Here is a 21949-nt window from a genome sequence, read left to right as displayed (position 1 = left end):
CAGCGTACTAGGCCGGAACCTGCCCGGAGTGGAGAAGATGACCGCCGGAGAAGGACAGCCCGGACCGGTTCACCCTTCACCCGGAACGCCCCCGGACACTACAGGAAGGATAGGGGGACAGGTAGGGGCAGAGAAGCGGGTGGCGGCGGCGGCCTATGGCACCGCAAAAGCCACTGCAGTGCATAGATTTATAGCGCCCGTTTTAAATCCATGCACTGCAGCGGTGTCGAGGGGGGATAAATAGCCGATAACTTATACCGAAATATCGGTATAAGTTATTGGCTATCATCCCTACCCTCCACCGATTATCGGTATCGGCCCTAAAAAACGATATCGGTCGATCCCTATTTTTTAGTGCTGAAAAATCTGTCGCTTCTGTGTACTGTAATGTGGTCAATGGGACATATGGTGATGGGGTTGATTGTGTCGGGGTGTTTTTTTGATCAATGTTTGGAGAGGCTGTGGAGGGCGAGTTTGCGTTTGTTGTTTCTGTGTTGATTGACGGAGGTGTAGTTCTTGGGTTGTTCTACCAATGTACTGTTGGTTGCAGATGCATGTGATTAGGTAGATAACATAGCTGGATTTACAGTTGAGGGGGAATTTGATGTTGAACATTTCATTTGTTGATTTGTTGGAGAATGTTTTCTGTTTGTGATTTATTGTGGTGCAGCATAGGCATCTTTGTTTCACATCTGTATGATACTTTTGTTTTTTGATTTTTTTTGGTGGTGGTGTGACTGGTTGTGTGGCTTCTTAGCTTCTTAGTATGTTTTTTAATTTAATTTAATTTTTTTTAGTGTGGGTGCTCACCTGAATGTGATGCCTGATTTGTTTGGGAGTGCGTTTATTAGGATTGGATCAGATTGGAGTATGTGCCAGTGTTTCTGGATGACGGATCGGATTGAGTTGTGGTAGGAATTATAGGTTGTGAAAACCCAATCTCCAGTACGCTACTGGCCATTTCAAGCAAGAATTAAAGGTTACACTTGCAGCTTGTTTCAATTGCTGCACACCTCCTGTCTCCCATCCAGCTCTCTGCCATACCCAGAGCTATTTAGCTTAAAGTAAAGCTCAGTGCAACTTTCCATAGACCCAAACGGGTCTATTCATTTCTACGGGGAAAATTCCTCTGTTATAGGTAAACTCTATTTAAGCCTCCAGCAAATCCCTACCCGAGGTCACAGGAACTGACATCCTAGACCAGCCCCTAGTGAGGCTGGGTTCACATCACGTTTTTGCCATACTGTTTTTAATCAGTTTTTCTAAAGAAAACCGTATGGGAAAAAAAAATGGATGGAACAGTATGTGAAAAAAGTAAACCGTATACTGTTTGGCGTATACTGTCATGGCACCCTGGGCTTTAAGGACACATTACGTCCCAGGACGTCATGGACTTTTCCGGTCCCTGCCGAGCAGAGATCAGAAGCGGATCCCTGCTGAAATCCTTCAGCAGGGATCCAGGGCAAACGCCGAGGGGGGCCATGTCGCGCTATCGATTTGCGGCGATACTGGGCTGATCGGGTCTCTGGGACCCGACCGCCCGGTAATTTTGCATGATCCCGGTTGTCACTGACAGCCAGGACCATGCTGGTGGCTAGGAGCAAGGTGGCAAGCCTGCCACCTCCTCCTATCCCCTGTGATCCGTCGGTTAGCTAACCGACCAATCGCAGGGGGGGGGGGGGGCGTTACTTCCTCCCGCCCTGCCCGGCCCCTGGAAGTCCGGAGAGGACGGGAAGAAGACCGGAGGACGCGGCAGGAGACGGGGGAGTGCTGGGGACCGGCCCCGGTACTTACCTCATCCCTGAAGACCCGGATCCCGGCGATGAAGACGGCGACAGGTGAGTTCCTCTTCAGCCGTGGTCGGGCCCTTTACAGCAATGCACGTCGCCTTAAAGCGACATGCATTGCTGTATTGGGACCCTGTATACTACAACTCCCAGCATGCCCAGACAGGCCTTGGTGTTTGAGCATGCTGGGAATTGCAGTTTTGCAACATCTGGAGGTCCACAGTTTTGGGACCACTGTGCCCTTCCAGATGTTGCAAAACTACAACTCCCATCTTGCCAAGACTGTCCAGGCATGCTGCGAGTTGTAGTTCTGTAACATCTGGCCCTTCAGATGTTGCAGTACTACAACTCCCAGCTTGTCTGGACATTCTTGGCTTGCTGGGAGTTGTAGTTTTGCAACAGCTGGAGGCACACTGGTTGCATATCACTGAGTTAAGTAACAAACGCTCAGTGTTTTGCAACCAGTGGGGCTCCAGCTTTGCATCACTACAACCCCCAGCATGCACGGACAGCCAAAGGGCATGCTGGAAGTTGTACAGGGTACATTCACATGGGCAGGGGTTAGTTACAGTATCCTGCTGTAAGTTTTTTAGTTGCAGCAAATTTTGCGCGGCAGCTCAAACTCCAGTGGGAAACTCGCTGTGATCTCCCGCCCGTGTGATTGTACCCTAAAAACACTACACTACACTAACACAAAATAAAATAAAAAGTAAAAAACACTACATATACACATACCCCTACACAGCCCCCCTCCCCAATAAAAATGAAAAACATCTGGTACGCCACTATTTCCAAAACGGAGCCTCCAGCTGTTGCAAAACAACAACTCCCAGTATTGTCAGACAGCCGTTGACTGTCCAGGCATGCTGGGAGTTTTGCAACAGCTGGAGGCACCCCGTTATGGGTATTCTACGCCAGTGATTCCCAATGTCCACCCCTATGCAAATCCCTAATTTAGGCCTCAAATGCACATGGCGCTCTCACTTCGGAGCCCTGTCGTATTTCAAGGCAACAGTTTAGGGCCACATATGGGGTATCGCCGTACTCAGAAGAGATGGGGTTACAAATTTTGGTCTTTTCTTCTATTAACCCTTGCAAAATGTGAAATTTGGGGGGAAATACACATTTTGCATTTTTTTACATATGCAAAAGTCGTGAAACCCCTGTGGGGTATTATGGCTCGCTTAATTCCTTGTTACGTTCCTCAAGGGGTCTAGTTTCCAAAATGGTATGCCATGTGTTTTTTTTTTTTTTTTTTGCTGTCCTGGCACCATAGGGGCTTCCTAAATGCGACATGCCCCCCTAGCAAAATTTGCTCTCAAGCCAAATATTACTCCTTCTCTTCTGAGCATTGTAGTTCGCACCCAGTGCACTTCAGGTCAACTTATGGGGTACCTCCATACTCAGAAGAGATGGCGTTACAACTTTTGTGGGGTCTTTTCTGCTATTAACCCTTGTAAAAATGTGAAATTTGGGTGGAAATACACATTTTAGTGGAATTTTTTTTTTTTTTACATATGCAAAAGTCGTGAAACACCCGTGGGGTATTAAGGCTCACTTAATTCCTTGTTACGTTCCTCAAGGGGTCTAGTTTCCAAAATGGTATGCCATTTATTTATTTATTTATTTATTTTTTCTGCTGTTCTGGCACCATAGGGGCTTCCTAAATGCAACATGCCAACCAAAAATCATTTGGGCTACAAATATAAGTATACATTTTCTCCTTTTACCCCTTGTAAAAATTCAAAAATTGTGTCTACAAGAACATGCGAGTGTAAAAAATGAAGATTGTGAATTTTCTGCTTCACTTTGCTGCTATTCCTGTGAAACACCTAAAGGGTTAAAACACTGACTGAATTTCCAAATTTTGTGGAAAATTGCTGCTGAACTTTGAAGCCCTCTGGTGTCTTCCAAAAGTAAAAACTCGTCAATTTTATGATGTAATCATAAAGTAGACATATTGTATAGGTGAATAAAAAAAATATATTTTGGAATGTCTATTTTCCTTACAAGCAGAGAGCTTCAAAGTTAGAAAAATGCAAAATTTTTACATTTTTCATCAAATTTTGGGATTTTTCACCAAGAAAGGATGCAAGTTACCACAAAATGTTACCACTATGTTAAAGTAGAATATGTCACGAAAAAACTATCTCGGAATCAGAATGATAAGTAAAAGCATCCCAGAGTTCCGGTCCTAAGGTGTAAAATGGTCTGGTCCTTAAGGGGTTAAAAACAGTACTGCAACCGTATACGTTTTGTTTTTTTTAACATGGACGTCAATGGGAAATGCACATGTATATGGTTCCATACGGGAAAAAGTATACGGTTTTTATAAAAATGAACGGAACCATATGCATGTTTAAAAGCAGTATACGGTTTAAAAACGCATACTGTTTACTTTTTCCCATACTGTTCCATCCGTTGTCTTTGCCATACGGTTTTCTTTTGAAAAACTGATTGAAAACAGTATGGCAAAAATGTGATGTGAACCCAGCCTGACCTCAGTTACCCACCATCTTTGAAAATCTGAAGCCCCTCCACTGTATAAATACACACACCATTCAGCAATATAATGGACCTGATGAAGAGGGGAATCCCCTCTGGAAACACCAAAAAACTGAATAACTGATTATTGTCCATGTATACCTTGTACATTGGAAAATAAGTTATTACAGCACATCTGTGAAACTTGTCTGTCACCCCGGTGAAGTGCTAAAGAAGAAGTCGGATTTTGGGGTTTCATCCCTTGCCAGGGACACCCACAACCTGCCTCCAGCTTGCATATCTGACCGCTGCCAGCGGTACCAACAAACAGCAGCTCCTGGAACCTTGTCTCAAGGCACCCAAAGCGCATCTCAAAGTGGTGCCTGAATTCGCACAACTCTAAAAGGTGAGCATTTTCTCTTATTTTTCGAGATATACATGCAATTGTAAAAAGGGAACGGCACAATCAGGGCGACGTCTCTGTTCCCTCTTTTTTTCACATACTCCCTGCACATGCGTTGAAGGGGCACGGTCATAGAGTATGGGCCGATAACCCCTCCTCGCCATCGGCCAGTGCCTGGCGGTAGTACCCTGGGTCTAGGTCCCCCACTTCAGGGTAAGTATAGGAAGATGAGGTCTGCTGGTGAGTATGTACTACATTCCCCCCTCCCTTCCTCCTCTACCTTCTTGGGGTCCTATACACTGTGCCCAGCTCCTGGTGGCTGGTCTGTGCAAGACCCCTCATGGCCCCAGCACCATACCTGTAGGGGTCAGTCCAGTGGCCTGTCTCTCCCTCAACTCAGCTATGGAATTTATTTTTTTTATTTTTTATTTTTTTACCCCTGCTCCTCTCAGCTATGGACATTTTTCCCTCAGCTCCATTCCCCTCCTCTCCCCCCACGGGGCTGCCGCGATCCATTTCAGCTAGCTGGCTGCCAGGTGTCTTAACACTCCGGTCTCCTCCCCCACCTTGGTACCTGTATTGCGGCCAGGCTTAGTGCCTGGCAGCGTTTCATGGCAGTGCAGCAGTGATTGGAGCGGGTCTCTGGTCTGGGGCTAAGCATTGCAGCAGTGAGGACGGGGCTGCCGACACCAGGCATTCAGTCTCCGGCCTGGTCTGTTGGATGGCTGTTGGGGAGATGTGTTTTTGCAGTGCTCCTTCTCTTGGCGGCGCCCAGATCATGCGCTGAGACCCCGTTCGGTTCCTGGCCTGGTTTCTGGCATGGCTGCTGGCGGCCCGAGGGTGCTCCCAAAATTTAGCCCCCGGCTTCTTCCTTACTGTAGGCCTTCTTTGGCATCACCTGGTGGCGTGTCTTCACCAGTGCGCCCTTTATCTGATGGCTGCGTGGTCTCATGGGTGCTCTGCGCCCTCCAGTGGCTGAACATTGTACACACTGTTTTGTCTACTGTGAGGCCCCCACCCCCCCTCCTCTAGTGGCCACACATGGTTATTACAGTTGCATTTTTTTTTTCATGGCCCTTCTCCTACTCCTATCGCTTTAGCTGTTTGGAGTATCTCCCTCAGACCCCCTGTTCAGTTCTGTGGCCTGGGATTACCTAGGACTCGCATCCCCCCCTGCCTTGAGGGCATTTTGATCACTTCTCAGCTTTTCGGCTAAGATCAGGTGTCGTATCTGTTCTAATCAGTTTAATATCTGATACGTCTGCTTTCCTAGCCCCTGTTTTTACGAGTGTATTCGGTTGTTTTCGGTCCCTGGCCTGTTTTCCATGGTGACCTGATTTATTTTCCTGGGGTATGAGATTCGGTACCCCACTATGTATGAGTGGACCGATGTAGAATGGGACCCTCTACGAAGCCCATGGACAGCGCGATGTATACCATATCCGGCACTCCACTGTGAGTAACTTGACTGATGTGCAATGGACACTCTACAACTCCTAGGGAGTACGTGACGCCTGCCGCATCCGTGGCTCCATTCCCGGTACCCCACTATGTGTGAGTGGACCAATGTAAAATGGACCTTCTACGAAGCCCATGAACATCATGTTGTATACCACATCCATGTTGCAGTTCTGGCACTCTACTGTAAGAGTTGACCGATGTGCAATAGAACCTCTACGACTTCTAGAGGCTGCAGTTCCGGTGCCACACTATATGTGTGAGTGGCCAATGTAGGATGGACACTCTGCGAAGCCCATGGACGGCGTGATGTTTACCACATCCGCGTTCACAGTTACGGCACTCCACTGTGAATGTGAGTTGCGACGTACAATGGACCCTCTACGGCTCCTAGGGAATACTTGATGCCTGCCGCGGTTCCGGTTCCCCACTATACGATTGAGTGGACTGATGCAGATGGACCCTCTGCGATGCCCATGGACAGCGCGAGGTCTGTCACATCCGCACTGGCAGTTCTGGTTCCCCACTCCACGTGGGAGTTGCTGATGGGGATGGTCCTGCGTGTGCTGAGCACTCTCAATCACGTCCGGGGGAGCGTGCGGTCTGCCACACTGCAGCTGAGATTCCGGTCCCCCACTACCTGTGGGAGGTGTCCATTAACTGTCCCTCCTGGTGCAATGTACCACCTTTGCCAGCAGCAGCAGCAACCACTTTATTGCTGCCATGTGTGATTTCCCATGGGTGTACAGTGGTGGCTGCTCTTGTCCTGGCCGTAAGCCTATGCCGTGATTGCCTCTTCCGCGGCGGTTCTAGTATCCTGCTACTGGTTTGAGTGGTTCTGTAGAGTGTTCCTGCGTATTCTCCGGGCTCTGGACAGTCATGGCGTCCTTTCCCCCCCTTCCTTTTATGAAGTATCAGTGGTTTTCTAGGGGCAGTATTTTGTAAACTATCTGCTGTGACTCTCACAACCAGCATACTCCCCCTTTTTATAGAAAGGGCAGGTTTGTAGAGTACCTGCATGGGTCACTGCAGCCTTTTCTCTTCCACGGGGGAGTCGTTCGCAGTCATTAGTGGCGTGACAGTGTATCCAGGTCGGGGCTTAGTGGATTCAGACTCTGGCTAGTTCAGGGTTCACATTTCCCTTCCCAGAAAAGGCATCATGGTGAGATTGGCTACTCTACTACTCTGGCTGGTTCATCCATCATCTCCATGGCATTAGTGGTCTTGCTTACTAATTCTATTGCCTACTGTGTTTTCTTGAAAATACACCCTACCCCGAAAATAAGCCCTAGCTGGATTATCGGGGTGGGCTGCAATATAAGCCCTACCCCGAAAATAAGATCTAGGCAATCTATGTGAAAAAACTTTTTAAATGATTGCTATTGTTTCCCTTTTGCTACCGTATATGTAAGAAAAACGTGCTTGCTCCCACCGCTTCCCACGCCGGATGTCCTCTTCTCTCTGCCCACCAGATGTCTTCAGCACACTGGCTCTTCTTTTTCCTCCTCTCCTCCCACGGACATCTGCGCCCCCTCACTCTTTAGTGCACGGAGCGGGCTGACCTCCTTCTTCTACCGGTACGGTAATCATCATACTGTACCATACCGTATATTTCTGTAAATGAGAGATTAGGACCAATGGTTCAAAGGAAAATGAAGATGACTGTACCGGTATTTGAAGAAATGTTGTTTAAATGTTGTTCAATGTACATACCGTAAATAAATAAGCCCTACCCTAGCCCTAGTGTGTTTTGTGTGACTAAAATTAATATAAGACCCGGTCTTATTTTCGGAGAAACATGGTACTATACGATGCCTGCTATTCATCATGCAGTCATTGTTCGCACCCTTGCTTATGGGCAGGTTTCATAGGTGGCCTACTTTTTCTCCTGTGGTCGTTGCATTTCTTCTCTTCTGGGCGATCTTCTATATCCCTCCTATGGCATGTCCAGCCATCTCGTTGACCCCTTCAGTCACCAGCCTCAGGGTGGCTGCCGGCTATCCAGAATTCAGCTGTTCCGCTTCTCCTTCCTACAGGGAGTTTTGCAGGCATGGCACTTTTCCTGTTTTTGTTCTTTCAGTCGTCGTCTTCCAGCCTCCTTGTATTGGATGGTTTATTTTGTTGGTGGCGGAGCATTGGTACATCAGTAGTACATTTCTTTCCTGCCATGTGGGAGGTCTGGGTTCGCCTTGCGGCCTTGGCAGCTCTGCTCTTCTCCTATTCTTCCTAACCCTGCCATCATCCTCCCACCTCCTGCGGGGTGCTGCTGGATTGGCTTAGTTGCAGCTGTTGCTCTCCTGGTGTTAACTTTGCCTTCCACGCTGCTGGGATGGTTTCTGTATGTTAGAAGTGGTATGAAAGTCAGTGTGAATGATGCCATAGTGTGTGATGATTCTGAGGGTGTGGAATCACTGTGGGTAGAATTACAAAAGTTAGGAAACACTGAAAAAATAATTTTTGGTGTAATCTATAGTCCCCCTAACACCACTGAGGAGAGAGGTCGGCTGCATACACAAATAGAGGGCTGCCCGGGCAGGTACAGTGGTAGCAATGGGAGATTTTAACTATCCAGATATTTATTGGGGTCGGGGGGTTAGCTAAAACTACGAAGGAGAAACCATTTCTAAATTTATTGCAGGATTATTTTATGGGCCAGTTTGTGGAAGCCCCAATAAGAAGTGATGCTCTGTTGGATCTGGTCATTTCCAACAATGCAGAACCAGTTGGGAATGTAACTGTGTGTAAAAACTAGGGATCGACCGATTATCGGTTGGCGGTCGCGGTGATAGGACTCAGGACCCCCGGACAGGCAGGGGAGTGAAGCGGCGGTCTATGGCTCCGCAAAAGCCGCTGCAGTTCATTGATTTAAAGCGCCCGCTTTAAATCAATGATCTGCAGCGCTGTCGCGGGGGGATAAATAGCCGATAACTTATAGCGAAATATCGGTATAAGTTATCTACTATCAGCCCTAACCTGCACCGATTATCGGTATCTGCCCTAAAAAACCGATATCGGTCGATCCCTAGTAAAAACCTTGGTAATAGCGACCACAATATAGTTACTTTTGACTTAAAGTGTAGAAAACAGACAGGCTGGGAGGGCAGAAACTTAAAAAAGGCAAACTTCCGTGGGCTGAGGGCTGCACTACAGGATGTAGACTGGGGGGAGGTGTTCTCAAATACTGATACAGGCGGTGAATGGGAAATTTTCAAATAAACTCTGAATAACTATACAGCTAAAGTTATTCCTAAGGGGAACAAATATAAACTATTAAAACTAAATCCTACATGGCTGACAAATTATGTCAAAAGAGCAATAAACAACAAAAAAATTGCCTTAAAAAAATACAAATCTGATGGGTCAGCTATAGCATTTAAACAGTACAAGGAGCTTAATAAAATCTGTAAAAATGTAATTAAAACAGCAAAAATTCAAAATTAGACATGTAGCCAAAGAATGCAAAACAAATCCTAAATATTTTTTTTTTATATAAATGCTAAAAAAAGACAGCATTTAGGACCCATTAATAATAATGGGGAGGTTGGTCACTGGCGATCAAGAGAAGCTACTAAATGGGTTACTATGGTTCTGTATATACCAAGGAAGAGGGAGGAGCTGATGTAGGCTGGGCCAGTACTGGTAACACCAAGTAATGTACTGAAACTGGCTTAATGTAGATATGGTCCAAGGTAAATTAAGTAAAGCAAATGTAAGCAAATCTCCAGGAACAGATGTATTGCACCCAAGAGTTCTTAGAGAACAGAATTCAGTCATTTCTGTACCCTTGTTCATGATATTTAGAGATTCTCTGGTATCTGGCATTGTGCAGAGAGGATGGCGCAAGGCGAATGTGGTATCAATCTTCAAAAAGGCTCTAGGTCTTTCCCAGGTAATTAGACTGGTAAGCATAAAGGGGTACTCAGGTGAAACTTTTTTTTTTTTTTTTTTAAATCAACTGGTGCCAGAAAGTTAAACAGATTTGTAAATTACTACTATTAAAAAATCTTAATCCTTCCTGTACTTATTAGCTGCTGAATACTACAGCGGAAATTCTTTTCTTTTTGAAACACAGAGCTCTTTGCTGACATCATGAGCACAGTGCTCTCTGCTGACATCGCTGTCCATTTTAGGAACTGTCCAGAACAGCATATGTTTGCTATGGGGATTTTCTCCTACTCTGGACAGTTCCTAAAATGGACAGAGATGTCAGCAGAGAGCACTGTGCTCGTGATGTCAGCAGACAGTTCTGTGTTTCAAACTGAAAATAATTTCCACTGTAGTATTCAGCAGCTAATAAGTACAGGAAGGATTAAGATTTATTAATAGAAGTGATTTACAAATCTGTTTAACTTTCTGGCACCAGTTGATAAAAAAAAAAAAAAAAAAAAAAGTTTTTCACCGGAGTACCCCTTTAACGTGCATCGTGGGAAAATAGTTTGAAGGACTTATAAGGTACTACATACTGGAATACATGGGGATAATTGTATTATAAGTGATAGCCAGCATGGGTTTACTAAGGATAGAAGTTGTCAAATTTGTCTAATTTTGCTTTTATGAAGATGTGAGTAGAAGCCTTGACAGAGGAATGGCTGTGGATATAGTGTTTTTAGATTTTGATACTGTCCCTCATACAGTCATGGCTGTAAATGTTGGCACCTATGAAATTTTTCTAGAAAATGAAGAATTTCTCACAGAAAAGGATTGCAGTAACACATGTTTTGCTATACACATGTTTATTCCCTTTGTATGTATTGGAACTAAACCAAAAAAGGAGGAAAAAAGCAAATTGGACATAATGTCACACCAAACTCCAAAAATGGGCTGGACAAAATTGTCAGCCTTAACTTAATATTTGGTTGCACACCCTTTGGGGAAAAAAAAAAAACTGAAATCAGTGGCTTCCTATAACTATCAATAAGCTTCTTACACCACATGTATGTTTGGGGTCATTGTCCTGACACTGGGCTGTACAGGGCGACCCAAAATCCATTGATAATCCTCAGATTTCATGATGCACACATGCTTTCACACATTCAAGGCACCCAGTGCCAGAAGCAGCAAAACAACCCCAAAACATCATTGAACCTCCACCATATTTCACTGTAGATACTGGCCCTCATTTACTTAGAAAATTGGGTTGTAAGTCTATGTTGCTTTCTTACCCGACTGCTTTTTCCCCTGGTATTTATGTCGCATCCTGTTTGTCGCACTGGGTTTTGTTGGTTTTGGTTTCCAACTCCTCTGAGCTGTCGGGGAAAAAATCCACAACAATTCAACAAATTCGGGTTGGAAACCTTTATAAATACGTGGGAAAGCTCAGAAATGTCGGGTTACGCCCCTTTTTCGGGTTTGGGAGAATCAACATTGGGTCCGTCAGGAAAAAATGTTGCATAGTGTCGCAGACTGGCGCACAATGTCTGCGACATGGCGCAGACAAAGATGCGCCAAAAAAACCCGACAAAAGAAGTCGGGTTTAGAATAGTAAATGAGGGCCACTGTGTTCTTTTCTTTTTAGGCCTCATTCCGTTTTCGGTAAACAGTAGAATGATGAGCTTTACCAAATAGCTCTATCTTGGTCTCATCTGTCCACAAGACATTTTCCCAGAAGGATTTTGGCTCACTCAAGTTCGTTTTGGCAAAATGTAGTCTTGCATTTTTATGGCTGTGTCAGCAGTGGGGTCCTCCTGGGTCTCCTGCCATAGCGTTTAATATCATTTAAATGTCGACAGCCCACCAGGGAGCTTTCACATATCCCTTTAGACGCACCTGTCAGCTTTGACAGCTGCGATCTAAAGGGTTAATAGCCAGCCGCGGCGATTTCCGCATGCTGGCTATTAGCGGTGGCCCCTGGCTACTGAGAACAGCTGGAGGCTGCAGAGTATGGTGCGGGCACAAGTCGGGAGCCCGCTCCATACAGACTGCTGAGCGCCTCCGTGCTTGTCAGGTCCGGCCCTGCTTGCCCGAAGCCGAGCTAAGGGCCGGAAAAATGCACCTGCCCGGTGCCCGGAACTGCATGTCCCGGGCATCGGGCGAGAAGAATGCCACATCCCTGATGTATTAGGCTATGTTCACACAGCAGATGTTCTGCACTGAATTCTGCTGTGTGAACATAGACTAACAGTTTGTAAGGCTAAGAAAGGAGAGAAGTCCATCTAGTTCAGCCTTTTACCCTGTAGTTTTGATCATTTGTGGGTGGCTTCAGGTCCATTTTCTTATGAAATCTGTTTGTGTCATCCACCTGGAGCCTTCTAAGGTCTGTGCGGTGTGAAGTGATGAAGTAACAGGCATTGTGTGCGTATTTTCTTGGCCCCAGCAGCAATAATAATACACTAGTGGTTTGCATACACCTCCTCTCTGACTGTGTGAAATGACCTAAACTTCAGCAATAAACCTTACTGTTCATATCTGTGCAAAGATAGGTCCCGGGGGGGCCAAATGACTGCTCCACCCACCCTCAAACATGTCTTGTTTTAAAACCGGTCTTGAACTGCAGGTTAGATACCACTACTCCAGTTGGGTTTTTGTAATGTAGGAAAATATTATTGCGATTTAACTAATCCTAAAAAAGTAGAAATGCACAGCAGTTTTGCCTTGTTCACCTTGTGCACTTTGGCTGTGCTCCATTGATAAAATGTATACAACGCGAGCGGTTTTGTTTTGACTGACTGGTTGGTTTTATATTTCACTTCAGTGTGTGAGCACTATTCTGTAAGATCTCTGCACAGTTGCAGCTTAAGTTACAAGAGAGAATCTGCACAATTGAGGAGTGGTCCATTGGAGTAGCGTTTCTGCCTCTCTCCATGACAACCAAATGATAGGTATTTGTTCAGCCCAGGACGGAAGTTGGAATCTATAAAGACAAATATTGACCTTATAATGAGAAGGATGGGCACACCTCTCTTCTTTACGAACTCTACCTTGTTTTTGTATCTCTATAAGCTTTACTCGTTACCGGACCACACAGTAATAAAATAGTTAGAACATGTGGTGGTGTTCCTTAGGCTGCTCTCACACTGCCGTCGGCCATTAGGCTCTTTTTTTTTTTTTTTAAATGGTGGAAATATGTCACAATTACAGGTACAGACAGGTAGGGCAGGTGACACTGATGACAACGGTACTTACCTTGTAATGTTCTATAATCTTTTCTGGTATCTTCAGCTCCGGGCCTGGCTTGAAGCATTAGCGGAGATTAGTGACGTCACTGCTACTGTTCTCTGCTGGGTCCCGCTTTTAGAGAACAGCAGCGGTGACATCACTAAGCTCTGCCCATGCACAAAGCTGGTGCCCGGAGCTGAAGATGCCGGGGAGAGGATAACTGAAGAATGACTGCATGGAACGGGACAAGGTAAGTACCATTGTCATCAGTGTCGCTTGCACTACCTGTCGGTACCGACAGGTTAGTGCAGGTGACACTGGTGACAAATTTCCTTTAACGGCCGTTATCAGGACTGGGCACAACGAGCAATAACGGGTCCCGATGGATCCAATTTACTATAATGGGGTCAATTGGGCGCTGTTATTTTGTAGCAGGAGAAAGACTGCACATGCAGTAATTTTTCTCCCGTTATTCTCCCCGGCTCCCCCGACGGGCTCGTAAGTAGTCTCCTGGGTGGGGACCAATATTCTCCTAGTCCAGACTGCTCCTGCAATAATCATGCCCCCTGAGCATGATTGACACCCTGCATCACCCCTCTGCTTCCTGAGCAGACAGTGGTGACGCTGGCCATCCCTGGGCTGTCTCACGCTGAGAGGGTGTGATTACAGCCGGAGCTGATGGGACTAGGTCGATATAACCTCCCAGCCCTGGTGATTACTTACAGGGCAGGGAGATGTTCAAACATATCTTTACCATCCCTGCAGGCAGGAATGTCTTTCAGGGATAGTGAGGAAGATGATTTTACAATATAGAATGTATTGCCACGCGTTGTGTGGTAAAATCTGATGTCCGGTTCCCTTTCAAGAGGTAATAGTAATTCCAATTGCTAGATTGTGCTATTACACTGTCATTGCTGTATGTAACACTTATTCCTTGCTTCCTGGCATCCAGTTTTGCATGAAAGTGCTACATAGATCCTCTCATCCTCCTTTCACTGTGTTTGACAACTGTGGCGCCCTAACTTGTGCTGCAACCCTTTTATTGTGTGGATCAGGTGAGGGCCCCCCTACTAGGGATCGACCGATATCGATTTTTTTAGGGCAGATACCGATAATCTATGGAGGTTAGGGCCGATAGCCGATAATTTATACCTATATTCCGGTATAGGTTTTCGGCTATTTATCCCCTAGGGTGACACCGCTGTAGATCATTGATTTAAAGTGGGCACTTTAAGTCAATGAACTGCAGCGGCTTTGCGGTGCCAGTGCCTGTCCTGGGGTTCTCCTGAGTCCTACCACCGCCAACTAAACCCCCCCCACCGCCCCGGCCAGAAACCGCCGCTGCACCATTGCCTCCCCCATCCCCGGTTTTATAATTACCTGTTCCAGGGGCCCAGGGTCCGCTCTACTTCTGGTGGCGTCCTCCTGAGCTGTCACTGTGCGCACTGACTGTGATGTCGCGTCACTCGTCATTGCGCTGCACAGCGTAACACAGGATGCCGCAGGAGCCAGAAGTAGCACGGGCCCCGGGAACAGGTAATTATGAAACTGGGGATGGGGGAGGCAATGGGGCAGCGGCAGCGGTCTCTGGCAGGGGCGGTGAGGTGGGGGGGGGCGGGGCATTATCAGATTATCGGCAACGTAATTGGCGATACCAATAACATCCAAAATCGGGAATATCGGCCAAACCTATAATCAGTCGATCCCTACCCCCTACCCAAAAGTAATGGCATATGCTGGTGACATGCATTTACTTCCTATTAAAAAAATGAATTAATAACTAACTAAAAATGGAAAAGTTTCTAAAGCTGGGCGGATTGTGACTTACAGAAGGATGATACGTTTACATGGGCAGGTTACCCACGAGTTTCCCAATGCAGGTTTTCGTAAAATCCGTGGCAGTAAAATTGCTGGGTCTCTTAGGCTGTTTTCCCATGTTTTGGTACTGCAGATAATGAATCCTTAGCATTATCATGTAAAAAAATAAATACATTTTTCAACCATTTGCAGCAAAAATTTATGTGGTAGTTAGTTGCGGTGCCCACTTTCATGTTTGGTGGATAATCTCCATGTGTAAGAGGCCCTTAAGCATAGTGACGCTGATGTAATGGTCAAACTTATGTAAATCAGATATGATGTGTGGAATTATACAGGCAGCACATTGGGTGTGATACTTTATGGGTGTTGTATGATTGTCTCAGTAACAGTGCCACCTAGTGTGCTACCTTTGTCTTAACATCTGGTGAATTATCGAGCTTGAGATCCCAAATAAAGTGACACTTTATGTTGACATATAAATCTAATCGGCCTGCATAATTTTGTGCATACATTACTTATCTTGCTGAGCCAGAGTATTTTCGGATTATAGTCCAGAGCTACATTCGCTGTTCTTCTGATTGTTATGGAAATGGCAAGTTTGACAACTACAGAGATTGATTGCTTGATAATGGCAGATCCTTCCCCCTTTATTACAATGTTTTTTACATTCCTTGTTCTTGAAGTTCTTTTTCTCATGTTGCCCTGGTAACTCTTTTGTTATAGATAAGGATATTGCCAAATATTACAAAAGCATATAAGTGTGGATTATATTCCTTCAGTTTATGTTGTATTTCTCTTTAATTGGTATATATGAAAGAATCACTAAATCAAAAGGAATTTTTCTTATACTTTGCTGTTAAATATTAAAGAGGACCTCCGGCCAAATAAAAAATAATTTGATTTTATGGTCATTAAATAGCTTAATCAAATGCCTTTTTTTTTTTTTTTTTTTTTAGTTTCTTGATATGCGCTTCCATTCCCAAAACAGTTTATCTGACAATTCAGGGAACTCTTCAGATAGGTGTGAACTTAATTAGGGCTGCAACTAACGATTATTTTAATAATCGATTAGTTGTCGATTATTTTATCGATTAATCTGAAAAAAATGTCAAAATGCCCAAAAAAGGGGTTCAGCTGATTCTACTTGAAAAACTATGTACAATGGCAATATTAAGTTTCTAGCATGTGATGTGACCAAACAGCAATTTTTTTTTATTTATTTTTTTACGTTTACGCCGGTTGCAGTCATTATTAATGATCCTGTACAGAAACCAGTGTAAATTTGATACTGCCGCATGGGTAACTGTCTGAACTATAAAAAAAAAAGTTAATGATTCACTAATATTTTAATAGTTCAGACAGTTAACCATGCGGCAGTATCAAATATGTAAAAGAAAAAATTATTTTACTTTTTTTGTATAGCAATAGGAAAAAAAGGGGGGGGGATTTTTATTGGGGAGCAGTAAATTTACATTTTTTTTACTTTAAATATAGCACTCCTATACACGTGTATGTGCAGACTGCAGACCATTGCTTTTACAGACCCCTTTTAGACAGCAGGGCCCCCCCTTTAGACCGCAGCCCCCACCCTTATAGACAGCAGGGCCCCCCTTTAGAGAGCATGGCCTTCCTTTAGACCGCAGCCCACACCCCTTGTAGACAGCTCACTTACAGCTGTCCTCTGTCGGGGCTGCCGTTCCGCTGCACAGTTCTAGCGTCCGCATCGTGTAGTCCTATGGAGGAGCATGTGACATACACGTCACTCTGCTTCCTCCGTAACGTTACGCCGGGCATAGGGGAGGAGGAGTGGAGTAACGCGTATGTCACATGCTCGTCCATAGGACTACATAATGCGGACGCTAGAACTGTGCAGCAGAACGGCAGCCCCGACAGAGGACAGCTGTAAGTAAGCTGTCTACAAGGGTGGGGGCTGCGGTCTAAAGGAAGGCCCTGCTCTCTAAGGGGGGCCCTGCTGTCTATAAGGGTGGGGGCTGCGGTCTAAAGGGGCCCTGCTGCCGCCCCACATGTCCCCGCCGCTGCCTTGCTTCTAGCGCCCTGCCATGCCTATTTTCTGCTGCTCATCTCTGTACCTGACGGAGATGAGCAGCACGTCCCGGCGCTGCACTGATTGCACTAGGAGCAGGGCGGCGGTGAATAAACGAATGAATGTAGCCTATATGCGGGACATTCACTTCTGCCACTGACGGCAGACAACAAATCGGGCGATTATTCGATAACGGGATTCGTCGCCAACGAATCCCGTTATCGATTTTAATCGATTACATCAATTAATCGTTGCAACCCTAAACTTAAAATGAGTGATCAGGTGATGGGCGATGTTTGATGTCATTGGTGTACAATTTAGCTCTAGATCCACAGGCTGAGAAACCAAAAAGGTGCAGAATCACCCCAGAAAGTAAAGAAGTGTGTTCCTGCTGCAACAGCAAGTTTGCGTAGTTGTCAGAAGTATCTTACAACAACATCACCATTGTTAATGTACAGTAAGCCAAGGCTTGACAAAGAATTCCATCCCTTGTTTTTGTCAGCCCTTTCAATGAGTGTCCATTTAAAAAAATAAAAATCGAAACAAACTGTTTTCCCTACCTCTGCTTATGTTTCTGCACTGATCCCCTGTTCTTCCTGCGGTCGGGGTTCCACTCTTACGGTAGCAGCAGACATCAGGTTACTACTGGAGCCAATAAGCAACTTTGGCTGTGACTCCTGTAGTACTGGGACCCCGACCGCAGGCAGAAAGAGGGATCAGAGCAGACCAATGACATCTGATACGGATTACCGGAGGCAGATTGAGCGATCAGTGTGAGAACAGAATAGAAATGAAGGTAGGTAAAACAGTTTTTAAGGAATGAGGACACTTATAACTGACACACTGGAGATATTAGGGGGACTTATTAAAGGAAATCTGTCACCTGCACTAACCTGTTGTTAACGACAGGTAGTGCAGGTGACAATGATGACAACGGTACTTACCTTGTCCCGTTCCGTGCAGGGGATCTCCGGTAATTTACGTTAGCTTTTAGCTCCGGCCCGACTTGGGGCATGGGCGGAGCTTAGTGACATCACCGCTGCTGTTCTCTAGCAGCTGGACCCAGCAGAGATTAGCAGCTGCTTGGGGCATGGGCGGAGCTGAGTGTCACCGTTGCTGGGTCCCATTGTTAGAGAACAGCAGCGATGACATCTCTAAGCTCTACACATGCCCCAAGCTGGACCGGACTAGAATACCGGAGAGCCCCTGCACGGAACGGGACAAGGTACGTACAGTTGTCATCAGTGTCACCTGCACCACCTGTTGGTACTGACACAAAGGGAGGAGATGAGGGGACACTAAAGACTGACATGGGAAATGAGGGGACAGTAATAACGGACACATGGGAGAGATGAGTGGACATTACTAACTTGCAGGAGATGAGGGGACAAGAATGACAGTGACACGGGGAGATGAGGGGACATTAATAACATCATATGACAGGGCGTGTGGCATGCTGGCTCCTAGATTCGGAACACATTTGTCAAGCCCCGCAGTAAGCCATCCACAGTGATCTGCACTGTAAAACTAGTGCATGGCCCCTTGATCAGTATATATGGGAAGGTTCATGGCTGCAGTTATGCTGGCCTTAGATGGTCTGTTCCCCTTCACTTGGAGGGCAGATACATTCATCCCTTGTAGCTGTGTGCTTATTCTGTACAAGGGGAAACCCCTCATACCTCACGTGTCAGCCATACGAGGATGTCTGGCTGTCAACTTGAACTTCTGAAACTGAACTGTTCTCTCTGAAGATGGAATACCAAGATTCAGAAGTGTTTGTGCAGAAGTGAATTACATTCCAGTACCAGTCACAGCCTGTGAAATATGTGTAGAATAGTTTTTCATGTGATTTGGCTGCAAACAATTGCGCAGCAAGTTTTACCTGTAATCTAATTAGAGGGACCTTTTGTGCTTTTTTATTCGTTGTTTTGCTATGTAGTTTACTTTTCTCGTCTCTTATTTTCTTTGTTCTTGTTTTGCAGCTCCAGTCATCAATCGATACAGCAGAAGAGTATCAGGTGAGCAACTGCTGTGTTAACCCATCTATTACTATGTAATAGTGGGCACTTCATTTAGTGTTATGTTTTTACTTATTTGATGCAATAGAATTGGATCTGGGTCCCTGAACCATCCGGAGGAAAAGTTGCTGAGTTGACCATAGCAACCAATCAGATCACTTCTTTCATTTTCAAGAGGACTTCAAAAATGAAATAAGCGATCTGGCAACTCAGCAACTTTTCCTTTAGACAGGTTTTGATAAATCTTCCCCCCCACAGTGTCCATTTAGTCATTACCATCCATTGTAGTAAAAATAAAGAAAATAGGGACTATTAGAGATATTTTTTTTTATCAAACTTTGTGTAAAGGAACAGCTGAGTAATCACCCATATCAACCAATCAGGTTCCAGTGTTTAACGGTCAGGCCTTTTTAACCCATTATGTCACTTGCTGAGGAGCTGACCGCGTGTCATAGCGGGATGGTCGCCAGGACATGTGGCTAATGCCGGACCTCACCAATCACGATGATGCCCGGCATTAACCCTTTTGACGCTGTAATCAACTTTGATGTTTAATATATTTTTTCCAATTTTGTCCCACAAATAATTTTATTTTGGTTTCTTTAGATTTTGGTGTAACATGATTGATGTCATTACAAAGTAAAATTGGTGCCGCAAAAAAACAAGCCCTCATATGGGTCTGTAGGTGAAAAAGTGAAAGTGTAAAAAACCTTAAGGGGTTAAAAAGGAAAATGTGGAATCTGATTGCTATTTACAAAAAGTTTGATAAATCTTCCCCTAAGTGTATGAATTGCAAACCGTGACTCCATTCATTGGTGGCTGCCGTACATGATCTTGCATTGTGATGATCTCAGGGGTTAGGCGCCAGCAATGTTAGTTTTCCCCTATCCACACAGGATAATGCATTTTTACTGTTCAGTAAAAGGTCTTTTGACATATAAAGTCCAAAAGGACACTTTGTTTGTCCAGTAAAACTCTTAAACAGATTAGACTTGAATGATGTAAGCACTTTCTGGTTGTATATGCAAATTCTAAAGCACAAAGGTGTAAACAGAGCTAAAGAAATGGATAATTTTATAACTTGATCTGTTTTAAAAGTGAGTATTATGTATAGTAATATAGTATAGTCCCTTATTTTCTTGCCTTTTCCTAATATGCGTCTATTTTATAAAAAAAAATGTCTATAAAATGAAACTTGGCAACTTGTAGCTCTATTTTGACCTTGCTAAAGAAAGTTTCTTGGCTCTCAAGGCTGATACAAAAGAAAAATATCAATTTGTTCTGTAGCTGCAGAATCCTGAGGTTGTGATAACAGCAGGGGTGACCTTCCATTCCTGCAAGGCCTCTGATAAAGAAAAATGCATCAAAAGTCTGTTACAAAGATGGAGGAGCTTTCAGTGTTCATTAAAATAGAGAGGCTTCTAGCAGTGCCTTGTTAGTGTGACCCAATGCGTTTCATTGAGCATTTGCTTTACCATCCCATCCTGGCACACTTACAATTACATGCACAGCTGAAGTTTTCTAATGAAGTTATACTAATAAATAGTGGATGACAGAGTTTATTTTGTGCAGCCAGACCCAACGTGATTAAATAGCAGGCACTGGCATCCTAACATCTGGCGCTCCAAAGCTTATGGAATATTTCTCAGTACAGTTTTGTTTTTGTTATATTTTGCTGTCAAGTGGACCAGTATCTTCCATGTGGTAGATGGACACAGAGGGTATATATGCAACAAGTCGTCCATTAACATTCAAAATTATTTTACAATCTAACATTGGCAATCCACATGCCCACTGTAAGCAAATGTGAGATGGTATTTGGCAGCCCCCACTCCTGTATTGGAATATTGGCTGATACAAATGAAAGCTGCAGGTAGCCAGTGTGCATCTACTGCTGAGTGAGAAAAGCACCAACATACTATATTTATATGTACAATCTCCAGCAAAAGGTGTGCATGAGACCTAGGAATTATTATTTTTTCTTCTCTTACTAGTTTGTGCTGAAGCCTTTAACCCAGATGAAGACGAGGAGGACACAGAACCCCGGGTAAATCTCATTTTGCATGTCCTGTAAACTAGACTTTGTAGATTAATAATGTCTTTCTTCTTGCATTTAACAATTCATATATTTTCATTTTTAGGTAGTTCATCCGAAAACGGATGAGCAGAGATGTAGATTACAGGAAGCTTGTAAGGATATTCTTCTCTTTAAAAATCTTGACCAGGTAAGATCTTAAAATAAAATGAAAGACAAAGAAATAATAAACATAGATAAATCTGTGATTCAACAATTCTCTTTGATGTGCTTGTTCCTTGTTTATTGAATATTGCTAAATGTGGACTTTGGCAAAAAGTTTCTTATTCACAATCTTGTATATTACTCAAATAAGCAGGATGGGAATGATGGTACCTGCTATTAGGTTCAAGTGGTTAAAGTTTGATAAAATAACTGGGGTAATATTGGCACATGGTGTGTATTTTGTATCACTAGTCAAATTAAAGGGATTAACGACATAACATGATTGTTAAATTGGATTGTGCTTTGTCAGCACATCATGTACATATACAATGTCTATACTTGAGAATATGTATGAAAGAAGCAGGACAGTCTCCACCTCCATGAATGGGGGGGACTTATTTACTTTGTCAAAAATGTGTGATTTTTCGCCAATGTCACTTAGTGTCACTGAGTGGGCAGTACTGGGGGAATATCATGGCATCCTGCCTGTAGCACAACAGGTTTATTATAACTAATTCTAGTATTTTGGCAGAAGTTTTATGTTAGAAATCTACTCCAGCCTGTAACAGATGATTTCTAAGTTTGGTACAAAGGCAGTGGGAA

At 44.5% G+C, this 21949-nt stretch overlaps 1 protein-coding gene and 1 non-coding gene across 2 annotated transcripts in view; both read left to right on the top strand.

Moving 5' to 3' along the window:
• Window positions 1–21949, top strand: part of PRKAR2A (protein kinase cAMP-dependent type II regulatory subunit alpha) — a 91774-nt gene that overhangs the window by 24208 nt on the left and 45617 nt on the right. The window contains exons 2-4 of the mRNA XM_056524813.1: window positions 19072–19107; window positions 21102–21154; window positions 21249–21332. Coding sequence (XP_056380788.1) covers window positions 19072–19107; window positions 21102–21154; window positions 21249–21332 — 173 coding nt within the window. The remainder of the gene's footprint in view (window positions 1–19071; window positions 19108–21101; window positions 21155–21248; window positions 21333–21949) is intronic.
• LOC130278182 (U2 spliceosomal RNA) lies at window positions 5867–6066 on the top strand. Its single transcript, XR_008845843.1, has one exon. It is a non-coding gene; the product is annotated as a U2 spliceosomal RNA (small nuclear RNA).

Source organism: Hyla sarda, chromosome 6, assembly GCF_029499605.1.
Source record: "Hyla sarda isolate aHylSar1 chromosome 6, aHylSar1.hap1, whole genome shotgun sequence".
NCBI classification, from domain to species: domain Eukaryota; kingdom Metazoa; phylum Chordata; class Amphibia; order Anura; family Hylidae; genus Hyla; species Hyla sarda.
This window is presented reverse-complemented; position numbering and strand designations above follow the sequence as displayed.